This window comes from Rhopalosiphum maidis, chromosome 4, assembly GCF_003676215.2.
Source record: "Rhopalosiphum maidis isolate BTI-1 chromosome 4, ASM367621v3, whole genome shotgun sequence".
NCBI classification, from domain to species: Eukaryota; Metazoa; Arthropoda; class Insecta; order Hemiptera; family Aphididae; genus Rhopalosiphum; species Rhopalosiphum maidis.
The window spans coordinates 40,793,718-40,807,747 of record NC_040880.1 but is presented as its reverse complement, the minus strand read 5'-3'; the positions used below and the strand labels follow the sequence as shown (position 1 = coordinate 40,807,747).

Below are 14,030 nucleotides of genomic sequence, written 5' to 3'. Positions count from 1 at the left end.
TACAAACAATGTCTTATTCATAATATTAATTTAAATAATGTTCATCGTAAAGTTTTGTGCTATACCTACCTGCATAAAAAATAATAATAAAAGTGATAGTCACATATAGTTCTATAGTTTACTTCTTACTAATAGAAATCTTTGTCTAACACCAAGTACTAAAAATAATATATTTATATATGCTTTGTAACTAATGAAACTATACAGTTCTATAACCATCATTTTAACAATAAATATTATATATTACAATGATTTAAAATTGAAATTAATTTTATAGATATTAAAAGAAGTCAAAATTTAAATAATATACACTATAAAAATGAATTAAATTTATTATTTAAAGTCATGTAGCTATGTAAATATACAAGGTGAATCATTTAAAGAAGAAGACTTATTATTTTAAAAATATTTTAGTGTCAAAGAAAATATTTATTATATAATTTTAACTTTTAGGTATAAATATAAGAAAATATAATATAATTAAAAAAAAAATAATATTTTTTTAATTATATGTAGTTTTTATCTTTTTAATAACATTATACAATCATAATTTATTATTCCAAATCATAATAATTTTTTGGAATTTTATGTATTTTAAGTTTATTTTAGCTGAATAAAGTGGTCAGAAATACCTAGCATAAAATGTGCACTCTGCTCATTTATACTTTTAATAGGAAGTTCAATCCAATAAAATATCTATTCATATAATCATTTAAATTTTGATTTTTATATATTATAGTATTTGAAATATTTTGTTATGAAATTAAAATGTATGTTGCCATTCAAAAATATCAATTTATAACCAATAAAATATCTAACTATAGTTTTTGAAATTGTATCATTTGGTATTATAACATATAAGTTATGTACATTTGTTTGAGACTTATAGATTACTGAAAAAATTGCTATAACATTTTTCACAAAAAAATTTTTAGAAACAAAGAGTTTTCTACGTCTTATTGTTCATTCATATAGCCTATCTTGACTCATAAAAAATATTTTTTTTTGATTATATAATATTATTGGGTTATTTACAAAACAAAAAATGATGGTATAAAATAAACTAACCGATCGATTATATAAAAAAAAGAATATTTAATTTTTTGCAAGTTACCTATTAAAGTTCACAACATAAGAAAATATTCATAGGTATTATTGCAACTCAAAACTACTTAAAACATAATTGAAAAATGTGAAAGAAAGTTAAGATGGTAGTTGAAACTACATGTTTGTAAATATACCATTAGTGTTAGATTAGCAAAATATAATACTTTCTTGTCATAATTTAAAATGTATTCATTACTTATATAATTTATTAATTACTTTTGATTTTAAAAATAATAGAAAAGATAAAAGTCATACTCGACTAGAAAGAACTATAATGTTATTATTATATGTTATATTTAAAATAATTATTAAATAGAGAGCTGGGGAGGTTCATTCTTCTCAGGTACTTCTACTGTACACAAATAATAATGAATATCAAAATAGCTAATAGGTACTTACAGTTACAAAGCTCAAATGTTTAGAGAGGTCCGTAAAATAAAATATCCGATTTCTAATCTCAAATAAATGGCAACCCTATTTTGTGTGGTCATTTACGTTATTGTTAAAGATTTCGTATAGTATTGTGTTTTACAAGATAATTAATAAGAAGTTCTTAAAGCAACCAAAAATACATAAAATTTTTGTTTCCATAGATATTTGAAGTCCAATTTTTTATAAAAATATGAAATCATTAAATTTTCTAATCTTTTTTATATTAAGGCCATTGGCCAACTATAATTCTTTCTTGTAATAATTTAAAATTTATTCATAAGTCGAATAAAGCTATAAGGCGTTAACTATTTTGTAAAAAAAAAATTAAGCCCCATAAATCATTAAAAACAATTACAAAGAAGTTTTATAATATAAAAACAAGGTGAAAAACCGAGAAATATTGAGAAAATTCGAGAATGCTCTATAACGCCATCGTCATAAAATGGTTATATACATATATATATAATATAGTGGATGCAAGTGCATCATTGGTAGCGGTATGGCAAGGGGACGGCGCAACAGTCATAGCAGCGCTCGCGAAACGTATAGAATATTCTCGAACGTTCGGTCGGATATATAAACGAAAGCGGCGCCCCAACCGGCATCAGTTTAATTTCTAAACGGTAACAGCGCCATTCATTGAACGAAGCATATTATCTTGTGCGACTAGTGCGATTTCAGTGTTTTACGAGTCTATAAGTATCTATTAATTATTTTTCTGTGCGAGTTTTAAAGTGATTTCAAATATTTTAACACACTTACCTACAGTGTCCCATACGCGTTTTTAATTTCGTTTCGTATCGATTTTGTGTTTGAAAAAATTCTTCAACTGTTGACGAGATGACTGGAAGAACAGCAATCGGTATCGATTTGGGAACCACCTATTCTTGCGTGGGTATATGGCAACACGGCAAAGTAGAGGTTATCGCCAACGATCAAGGTAACAGGACCACCCCGAGTTATGTGGCGTTCACCGACACCGAACGGTTGATTGGTGACGGGGCCAAGAACCAGGTGGCGATGAACCCGGTGAATACGGTGTTTGACGCCAAACGTTTGATCGGACGTCGGTTTGACGACGAGAAGACACAAGCGGACATTAAGCACTGGCCGTTCAAAGTCGTGAACGACTGCGGGAAGCCTAAAATCCAAGTAGAATTCAAAGGCGAACGAAAAGTGTTCGCGCCGGAAGAAATCAGTTCGATGGTGCTGACGAAAATGAAAGAGACTGCGGAAGCGTACTTGGGCCGAAACGTGACGGACGCCGTCATCACGGTGCCGGCGTACTTTAACGACTCGCAGAGACAAGCGACCAAGGACGCGGGCGTCATAGCCGGCCTAAACGTAATGCGAATAATCAACGAACCGACGGCCGCGGCCTTAGCGTACGGCCTGGACAAGAACCTGAAAGGAGAGAAGAACGTGTTGATATTCGACCTGGGCGGTGGCACGTTCGACGTGTCCGTTCTGCAGATCGACGAGGGTTCGATATTCGAAGTGAAGTCGACGGCGGGCGATACGCACTTGGGCGGCGAAGACTTTGACAACCGGCTGGTGTCTCATTTGGCGGAAGAGTTCAAGCGGAAGTTCAAAAAGAACGTGCACGCGAACCCGAGAGCGTTGAGGCGGTTGAGGACGGCCGCCGAACGGGCCAAGAGAACGCTGTCGTCCAGCTCCGAGGCCGTCATAGAGATCGACGCACTGATGGAAGGTATCGATTTCTACACCCGAGTGTCCCGAGCACGGTTCGAGGAGCTGTGCGCGGATCTGTTCAGATCGACGCTGGTTCCGGTGGAGAAGGCGCTGGCCGACGCCAAGATGGACAAGGGAGACATACACGATGTGGTGCTCGTGGGCGGTTCGACGAGGATCCCGAAGATCCAGAGTCTATTGCAAAACTACTTCTGCGGCAAGCCGCTCAACCTGTCCATCAACCCCGACGAAGCGGTAGCGTACGGCGCGGCGGTACAGGCGGCCATTCTCAGCGGTGACACGAGTTCTGCAATTCAAGACGTATTGCTGGTGGACGTCACACCCCTGTCGCTGGGTATCGAGACTGCGGGCGGCGTGATGACTAAAATCGTCGAACGCAATTCCACCGTTCCGTGTAAGCAAACACAAACGTTCACCACGTACGCGGACAACCAACCGGCCGTCACCATCCAGGTGTTCGAGGGGGAAAGGGCCATGACCAAGGACAACAATCTGCTGGGAACGTTCGACCTGACCGGCATACCTCCGGCGCCAAGAGGCGTGCCCAAAATCGAGGTGACTTTCGATTTGGACGCCAACGGCATTTTGAACGTGTCGGCCAAGGACAACAGCTCTGGACGCTCCAAGAACATAGTCATCAAGAACGATAAGGGTCGCTTGTCTCAGGCCGAAATCGATCGGATGCTCAGCGAGGCCGAACGGTACAAGGAAGAGGACGAACGCCAAAAGGACAAGATAGCGGCCAAGAATCAGCTGGAGAGCTACGTGTTCGGCGTCAAACAAGCTTTGGACGAGTCCGGCGACAAGCTGACGGAAACCGAGCGGGACACGGGAAAACAGCAATGCGAAGCCGTCGTCCAGTGGTTGGACAACAATCAGTTGGCAGACAAAGAAGAGTACGAGTACAAACTGAAGGAGATCCAAAAGAGTTGTTCGGCTCTGATGATGAAGATACACGGCGCGGGACAAGGCGGTAACGCGCCTCCCGGTGCTGCAGGTAACGGTTTCCCCGGTTCACGTCCCGGAGGACCAACGATAGAAGAAGTCGATTAATTTTCCTCTCGTGATTTCATCTTATTATATTTTTGTAAATACTAAAATACTACTTTTATTTATAATGTTATGTATCCATTAGACTTATGTTGAGACTGATTTTTTTTTTTTGTAATATTTAAGTATTTATTAAAATAAAAATTTTATGTTTGAGATAGCTGTATATATTTTGTGTTTTCATTTTTCCCTAGAAAAGTACTAGTTATTAATTATAATTTGCATCTGAAACAAATACGATGCATATTTTATCATTTAAATGTCATACAAGAGTCAAGTATAAAAATAATATGAGTAATATATATAACGCTTAATGAAGTGCTTAAATATTTTGTGCTGCTTAAAATGAATTATTGGTTGATTTGAGAGGTCAAAAAACATACAATATGCAAAATCATAAATACGATGTAAATATAATAAATTGTAACGTTTGTTAAATTGTTATTAAATTAGGATATAATCTCATAATGGATGCACACTGTAAAGGTGATATTCACATAAAAATATTAAATAAATGAGACAGTCATCAATAATACCAATAAATAATAATTGTAACGAATCTTCTATTAAGTGGTATTCTCATTTATTCGACGAATGTGAACACTTATCGGTAACTGAGTCGGCACTACAATATCACGAACTTCAGAACCATCCATTTTGGACTAAATGTGGTGACGTTATGTATTGACAAATTTGTGGGTATTATATATATATATATATTAGAGAATACATAAATATATTAAAAATTAACGATAATACTAACAGTAATAACAGTTAAACAGAGAGACATTTAAAATCAAAATTGTAAAAGACAAATTTAATCGTAAAAGGGTGGTTAAGTGGATATCACTTTGCTGTATAGCAGAGGTGGATAGTAGGTTACTATGGTCTATATATTTCATAATAGATATAGTTATAAATAATTTTATATATTTCAAAGCATATAGTATTGTTAAATTAATTTATAGTAAAATTTTTAAAATGATAAAATATAAATAATTATAAAATAAAAAAATAAAAAAATTATATTTTAATATTAATAATAATAATAATAATAAACTCATTAACTGGTGATGGCGATACAGCTTTTTTAACACGGGCCACAACGGCTCGAAAACGACGAACTATTAATTATGGCGGCCGTGTTATTCTGCACGCCCACTAGGTATTATAGATATGGGCAATTGTATCTGTATTTTGAAGTTTGAACGATAAGTATCTCACAAAACTTTAACTTTCTTATAGAGATATAAATATAATTTGGATAAAAATGAGATATACATATTATATGCGACGAATAAAGATTTTAGTTAATTTTTGCTATAATTTAAAGATTTTGTTTGTGGTAATTTTTAACTTTTACGTATAAGTTATTACATTTTATATAAATAATTACATTTTTAAAATATTTAAATTAATTTTATACTATTGGCTATTTATAACACAAGCATTGCAGCTATATTATATATTATAGTATTATATATATGTTATTATAAAAACAACAACCGTTTTGTTTATTATGGATACGACGAAATAGATGTTATTTTGTCATATTTTGATATTCGACTTTGATATACGAGTATACGGCTAAAAATGTTTTGGTTTATTTTATTAATTGTTGTGGTATGCATCAAGTACGATGAAACAGCGTCGGTGGTCAGCACGTCACGGTCCCTGCAAATGTCTAATTTAAAAATGATTGAAGATATATTGGCCAACATTATCAGGATACAGTCAAATCTAGTCCAGTTCATGGCGGCTATCCACTGGTTGGCCGGAAGTTGTCGGCACGTCAGACGCGGTGGTAAATACCGTCAATACGGTAGCTATTATAGGTTAATATAATCCAGGGAAAACGGATCAAAGCAGCCCATGTACCGCAAATGTAACATCCCCCTCCCCCTGCAAAAAAAACATAATTTTATTTAAATTTCAAAGTTTGCTTAGTTTCCCCCACTAAATGTGTAAAAAATATATTACTTAGAATTATAGCAACAGTTTTGGGTTAGTCAGGTGAGGATAACCTGTTCTAATTGGAATTTGAAGTTTGATCTTATTGCATTTTTAAATATTTACAGAAAATATGATTAAATATTTTGTAACTGATAGACATTCAATTTAAACTTTAATTTAATGTTCTAATCCTTTTATAGAAATATTAAATAGGAAAAAGCGGGGCAATACCGTATCGTTAAGTTTCCGTGGCTTATAAATCATATAATTTCTTGCGAAATTAAATATTTTCAACTGGTATACATAGAAAAACGTGCTTTCTATAACTTTTATTTGAAACTAATCTACTTTTTTTTTTATATAAATAAGTTTAATTTGTGTTATTGCCGGCTTATAATCCAAAATCTAACTTTTTACCCTCAGTATTTGATGTGTGATTACAATAATTATAGTTATATATTGTATAATTGTTTGAAATTGTTTTCTTGTCAATAACTATTTTTGACGCGTTAATTCCACTCATCGAAATTTTATTCGGGGGTGGGCCCTCGAAGAAAAATTTTTATGTCGCGTCATAAAAAGTATTAAATCCTTCCTTCACGCAGCCATTAATTCCAGTAATTCCTTTTGTGTAATGATATGTTTGAATGTTGCAAATATTGATCAGTTTCTGCTAGCTTTTTTGATATGATATGGATATCGTTAATTAATGATTTTAGTTTTCTCCTTGTATATTCTTAGGTTGTTTTGAAAAAAAAAACATTTTAAATTATTAGTTTATCATGAATTCCAATGTTTTATTTACCTTTTTTTCATTAAATATTTTTAGAGGCGTGCAGTTCGTAAATAAAACTAATATACAGGTTGCGATTACTCTGATCTTAAAACATTTTTTTTATATTATGATGTAACCTTATTTCAAGTGTTTCTTTTGTACAAATACAATCTTCGTCAATCTACAATTAATTCAAAAACAATATTATTTCCAGTTATAAATTATTCGAAAAACAAAATACTTACGTACAGTTATATATATATATATATGCTAAAAATTATTCATGTTGGGACTTTGTCGTTGTTAATAGATAAACTGACGAACGATGGTAAATCGAAAAACAATGTTTATATAATGACTGACTACGTATTAATTGTTCCTGTGATATTTTAATATGGTATCATGCAGTATTTTTATTTTTTTTAGCCAGAACACAAAAATTAAGGGGACTCGATACCGACCGTTTTTTTTGACTAAGACATACTAATATTTTTTCAATCAGTCCAATGGATCTAATAATGCGACAAGACATTTAAAAACTGATTTGAATTTGTTATTATGTCTTCCTGAGATCGGCCATGCCACTTTTTCGAATTTACAATTTTAATTCAATGTAATCAAAACTTACATTTTTTCTTAATTTCACAAAATCTATATTTAAAAAATTAGGGGCTAAAATTTAAAAATGTGATTATTGATAATGTTTAAAATGAAAACGAAATAAATACTTTGAAAATAAAATTCACTATAAATATTAAAAGATAAAACGAATTATGAAACGAATTTGTCCGTGTACTGAAGTATACGGTTGGAGGCGTACTGACCGACTATTGATAATTATAGGATTAGGCGATTATTGATTTTCAATATATTTAGATAATGACAACAAATTAATACATTCATTGCTTTGCTCGGAATCTAATATAAAAATGTTACTAATATAATTACTTAAAGAATATGATGGAAAACAGATTTAATCTCCATCGTACTATGAAAATGGTAAATTATTCTGATTATATAGACTAAACCCTCGCTTACTTAATGCAGTATAAACTTAAATTTTACGTTATAAAATTAAAAGTTATTACACACTTTAATTATTTAAAGTCATCGATGTATTACTTAAATGTTGTTTAGTACATATATCAATTAAAATTGTTTAGTTGACAGAATGAGATATATGCAATAAAAAATCGTAAAATACAGAAATATGCACTACATGTCCAAAAATGACAATATATGCAAAAATATGCAAAATAAAACTGTATATTTCGGATCTATTGACTAAAAATTAAACTTGTAGCTTACCTAGCTATTTTTTGGACTGTTCAGAAAAAACATGCAAATGCGTATAAAAGAAAATTCAAGCATGCTGTCCGATAATTCAGGTCGCGAGTTCGTGACATAAAATAATACAGGTTTCATGAACTTTCCTGTTTTAAATTGATAAGAGAGATTATACCTTATACGACCTTATACGTTGGTTATTTCAGTTATTTGTAACAAATATATCGCGGAACAAACATTTGATATATTACTATCAGTAATTAGGCAAAATTGTATACATCCAAACGTCATATGGCTGATTTTAGAAATTCTGTCGTTTCCTTCAATTGACCTTTTATCCATCATAATGATTGTTGGTATAATTTTGTTCAATTCATAAATATGTTATTGATAAACTACTTTGTTTATACCAAAGAGTAATATTACTCTATGGTTTTGATGAGTAATACTAAAAATGTAAATAAAATAAAAGAACTATAATGTTATTATTATATGTTATATTTAAAATAATTATTAAATAGAGAGCTGGGGAGGTTCATTCTTCTCAGGTACTTCTACTGTACACAAATAATAATGAATATCAAAATAGCTAATAGGTACTTACAGTTACAAAGCTCAAATGTTTGGAGAGGTCCGTAAAATAAAATATCCGATTTCTAATCTCAAATAAATGGCAACCCTATTTTGTGTGGTCATTTACGTTATTGTTAAAGATTTCGTATAGTATTGTGTTTTACAAGATAATTAATAAGAAGTTCTTAAAGCAACCAAAAATACATAAAATTTTTGTTTCCATAGATATTTGAAGTCCAATTTTTTATAAAAATATGAAATCATTAAATTTTCTAATCTTTTTTATATTAAGGCCATTGGCCAACTATAATTCTTTCTTGTAATAATTTAAAATTTATTCATAAGTCGAATAAAGCTATAAGGCGTTAACTATTTTGTAAAAAAAAAAATTAAGCCCCATAAATCATTAAAAACAATTACAAAGAAGTTTTATAATATAAAAACAAGGTGAAAAACCGAGAAATATTGAGAAAATTCGAGAATGCTCTATAACGCCATCGTCATAAAATGGTTATATACATATATATATAATATAGTGGATGCAAGTGCATCATTGGTAGCGGTATGGCAAGGGGACGGCGCAACAGTCATAGCAGCGCTCGCGAAACGTATAGAATATTCTCGAACGTTCGGTCGGATATATAAACGAAAGCGGCGCCCCAACCGGCATCAGTTTAATTTCTAAACGGTAACAGCGCCATTCATTGAACGAAGCATATTATCTTGTGCGACTAGTGCGATTTCAGTGTTTTACGAGTCTATAAGTATCTATTAGTTATTTTTCTGTGCGAGTTTTAAAGTGATTTCAAATATTTTAACACACTTACCTACAGTGTCCCATACGCGTTTTTAATTTCGTTTCGTATCGATTTTGTGTTTGAAAAAATTCTTCAACTGTTGACGAGATGACTGGAAGAACAGCAATCGGTATCGATTTGGGAACCACCTATTCTTGCGTGGGTATATGGCAACACGGCAAAGTAGAGGTTATCGCCAACGATCAAGGTAACAGGACCACCCCGAGTTATGTGGCGTTCACCGACACCGAACGGTTGATTGGTGACGGGGCCAAGAACCAGGTGGCGATGAACCCGGTGAATACGGTGTTTGACGCCAAACGTTTGATCGGACGTCGGTTTGACGACGAGAAGACACAAGCGGACATTAAGCACTGGCCGTTCAAAGTCGTGAACGACTGCGGGAAGCCTAAAATCCAAGTAGAATTCAAAGGCGAACGAAAAGTGTTCGCGCCGGAAGAAATCAGTTCGATGGTGCTGACGAAAATGAAAGAGACTGCGGAAGCGTACTTGGGCCGAAACGTGACGGACGCCGTCATCACGGTGCCGGCGTACTTTAACGACTCGCAGAGACAAGCGACCAAGGACGCGGGCGTCATAGCCGGCCTAAACGTAATGCGAATAATCAACGAACCGACGGCCGCGGCCTTAGCGTACGGCCTGGACAAGAACCTGAAAGGAGAGAAGAACGTGTTGATATTCGACCTGGGCGGTGGCACGTTCGACGTGTCCGTTCTGCAGATCGACGAGGGTTCGATATTCGAAGTGAAGTCGACGGCGGGCGATACGCACTTGGGCGGCGAAGACTTTGACAACCGGCTGGTGTCTCATTTGGCGGAAGAGTTCAAGCGGAAGTTCAAAAAGAACGTGCACGCGAACCCGAGAGCGTTGAGGCGGTTGAGGACGGCCGCCGAACGGGCCAAGAGAACGCTGTCGTCCAGCTCCGAGGCCGTCATAGAGATCGACGCACTGATGGAAGGTATCGATTTCTACACCCGAGTGTCCCGAGCACGGTTCGAGGAGCTGTGCGCGGATCTGTTCAGATCGACGCTGGTTCCGGTGGAGAAGGCGCTGGCCGACGCCAAGATGGACAAGGGAGACATACACGATGTGGTGCTCGTGGGCGGTTCGACGAGGATCCCGAAGATCCAGAGTCTATTGCAAAACTACTTCTGCGGCAAGCCGCTCAACCTGTCCATCAACCCCGACGAAGCGGTAGCGTACGGCGCGGCGGTACAGGCGGCCATTCTCAGCGGTGACACGAGTTCTGCAATTCAAGACGTATTGCTGGTGGACGTCACACCCCTGTCGCTGGGTATCGAGACTGCGGGCGGCGTGATGACTAAAATCGTCGAACGCAATTCCACCGTTCCGTGTAAGCAAACACAAACGTTCACCACGTACGCGGACAACCAACCGGCCGTCACCATCCAGGTGTTCGAGGGGGAAAGGGCCATGACCAAGGACAACAATCTGCTGGGAACGTTCGACCTGACCGGCATACCTCCGGCGCCAAGAGGCGTGCCCAAAATCGAGGTGACTTTCGATTTGGACGCCAACGGCATTTTGAACGTGTCGGCCAAGGACAACAGCTCTGGACGCTCCAAGAACATAGTCATCAAGAACGATAAGGGTCGCTTGTCTCAGGCCGAAATCGATCGGATGCTCAGCGAGGCCGAACGGTACAAGGAAGAGGACGAACGCCAAAAGGACAAGATAGCGGCCAAGAATCAGCTGGAGAGCTACGTGTTCGGCGTCAAACAAGCTTTGGACGAGTCCGGCGACAAGCTGACGGAAACCGAGCGGGACACGGGAAAACAGCAATGCGAAGCCGTCGTCCAGTGGTTGGACAACAATCAGTTGGCAGACAAAGAAGAGTACGAGTACAAACTGAAGGAGATCCAAAAGAGTTGTTCGGCTCTGATGATGAAGATACACGGCGCGGGACAAGGCGGTAACGCGCCTCCCGGTGCTGCAGGTAACGGTTTCCCCGGTTCACGTCCCGGAGGACCAACGATAGAAGAAGTCGATTAATTTTCCTCTCGTGATTTCATCTTATTATATTTTTGTAAATACTAAAATACTACTTTTATTTATAATGTTATGTATCCATTAGACTTATGTTGAGACTGATTTTTTTTTTTTTTTTGTAATATTTAAGTATTTATCAAAATAAAAATTTTATGTTTGAGATAGCTGTATATATTTTGTGTTTTCATTTTTCCCTAGAAAAGTATTAGTTATTAATTATAATTTGCATCTGAAACAAATACGATGCATATTTTATCATTTAAATGTCATGCAAGAGTCAAGTATAAAAATAATATGAATAATATATATAATATTTATTAAAAACTATTATTTGGAAGAATAAAAATAATTTTTTTCTGGTTGAACAATCATGCTATATAAAACCATAAAATTGTTAAACATGTTTAAAGGATATTCAAAATATAGTAATTGTACTTAAAAAGAAAAAAAGTAAATCCAAAAAGAAACAGGTTTTTGTTTTTTCGACTTTGACCATTAATGGATGATGACATTTTGATTTTCCCTAAAAAAAATAATGTATATTATATTATTATTATAATATATCTTACAAAAATATTACATTTATTGTATGTACACCTTTGCTAAATTATGACCAGCATAGATAAATTTTTTTTAAAAAGTAATTAAGTAAGTTTAAATTTATTTACTTTTTACCTGTAGATATAATCAATGAAATCACTTTTCAATGAGAAAATATTTTTTTTTTAATATTTTTTTATCAATATGTTGATTGAAGTTTTTTAATATTTATTAGTTGTTTTTTTAAAAAGTTGTTTATATAATAGCAATGTATCTAAAAAATGTATAAGCACAGTTTTTTTCCAAAGACATTTTAAGTTAAAAATTGAAAAGAATGAGATATTTTAATAAAGAATGATGATTTTAGTCATAGTTATTTTGTTGTTATTGTAATTTTAAAATATTCCTTATTGCTGTTGAAACATTAAATGTATCTATATCTATGAATTTTAAAATGTAATTTTTTGGCAAAAATTAATTCAACCTGTTTTATTTATAGTACAATTAATTACCTTAATAGTAGTTTAAATATATTATCATAAAATACTTAAGAAAAAACGACTAGTAAAATTACACTTGAATTGCTATAATGTTTGTATTAGTCGGTACATATTAGCTATATTATCTTATCTGATTGTTATAATATTAGTACCTACCTTACCTACTTATTAGTTCTAAGCAATGTCAGCAATGATACAGTTTGCTTTGTTTAATTTTATTATATAAAATTTTAAAAGATATGATAGACAATAAAATTAATATTTATTTGTAGGTATCGAATATTCAAATTTGCGTATCATATCTATGATGCCGAATACATGTATACTACATTTAGATCAATTACCTTTATTAACATTGATAAAATACATTTATAACAACAAATGTATGTCAATTTAACATAAATAAAGAATGTTTAAACTTTTTCTATGATCTATGAGTATAATGTATAGTTTATTAATAATTAATAGAGTTGTTAAAATGTTTAGTAGGCATACTACTTACATTTTGTTCCAAGATAATGATGGCAACAACAAGTTATTAATCGATCAAATACTCCACAGTCCCGAACAGTAGGTTCACAATTTCTAGATCTTAGATAGCAAGTATGTACAATGTATGGGAATACTTCTATAACATAATTTAATATATCAAAAAAATGTATTTATATAGTATAATACATATTAATAACATACCATGGTATTTTCTTTGACAACAACAATGATCCTCAATGACATCATTGGACAAACAATATTCAATTTCTCTTTCGGTACATTTTTTGCATCCGAATCCTATCACTATTAAGATAATTATTTAAATTACAATCATACAGAGTAATTTATTATCAATTATACTCAAATCTGGAACAAGATGTTGAATTGCATTTTCAGCACTCTCTAGAGTGACACTATGTTCGATAAGTAAATGATCATTTGATGAGTTTGTATTACCATTAGGAAAACTTAATACACTAACAAATAGAAAACTTAGTAATAAATACATGGTATTGGATAACTATTTGTAAATAAGTAATTCCATGGATTGGAATATATCAAAATAAGTGTAGTGTCATGGTACATTAAAGTGAATTTCACTTTTTATTATCGATTTGTCACGCAATGATATTTGAAAAACAATCATATTACAACTATTTCAACAAAAAATGAAAATAATTTCTTAATAATATATTTCTTTATTTACATCAAAATACATCAATTAAATATTAAAATACATTTAAAAAAGTCAATATTCAAATATATATATAAAAAAATGTA

At 33.5% G+C, this 14,030-nt stretch overlaps 3 protein-coding genes across 3 annotated transcripts; 2 read left to right on the top strand and 1 right to left on the bottom strand.

Moving 5' to 3' along the window:
* Nucleotides 1-2,165: 2,165 nt before the first annotated feature.
* Nucleotides 2,166-4,422, top strand: LOC113559257 (heat shock protein 70 A1-like). The gene has a single exon (XM_026964912.1). The coding sequence runs from the start codon at nt 2,380-2,382 to the stop codon at nt 4,303-4,305; it is 1,926 nt and encodes a 641-aa protein (XP_026820713.1). The 5' UTR covers nt 2,166-2,379; the 3' UTR covers nt 4,306-4,422.
* A 5,156-nt stretch (nt 4,423-9,578) lies between these two features.
* LOC113559269 (heat shock protein 70 A1-like) lies at nt 9,579-11,820 on the top strand. Its single transcript, XM_026964932.1, has one exon. It carries the CDS (start codon nt 9,796-9,798, stop codon nt 11,719-11,721), a length of 1,926 nt encoding a protein of 641 aa, XP_026820733.1. The 5' UTR covers nt 9,579-9,795; the 3' UTR covers nt 11,722-11,820.
* A 323-nt stretch (nt 11,821-12,143) lies between these two features.
* On the bottom strand, nt 12,144-13,758 carry LOC113558934 (the record flags this gene model as incomplete). The annotated part of the gene is made up of 4 exons (XM_026964525.1): nt 13,611-13,758; nt 13,452-13,553; nt 13,261-13,386; nt 12,144-12,241 (listed from the first exon to the last, which is right to left on the bottom strand). Coding segments are annotated over exons 1-4 (474 nt in total), but the record flags the coding sequence as incomplete, so codon positions are not given.
* Nucleotides 13,759-14,030: the final 272 nt, after the last annotated feature.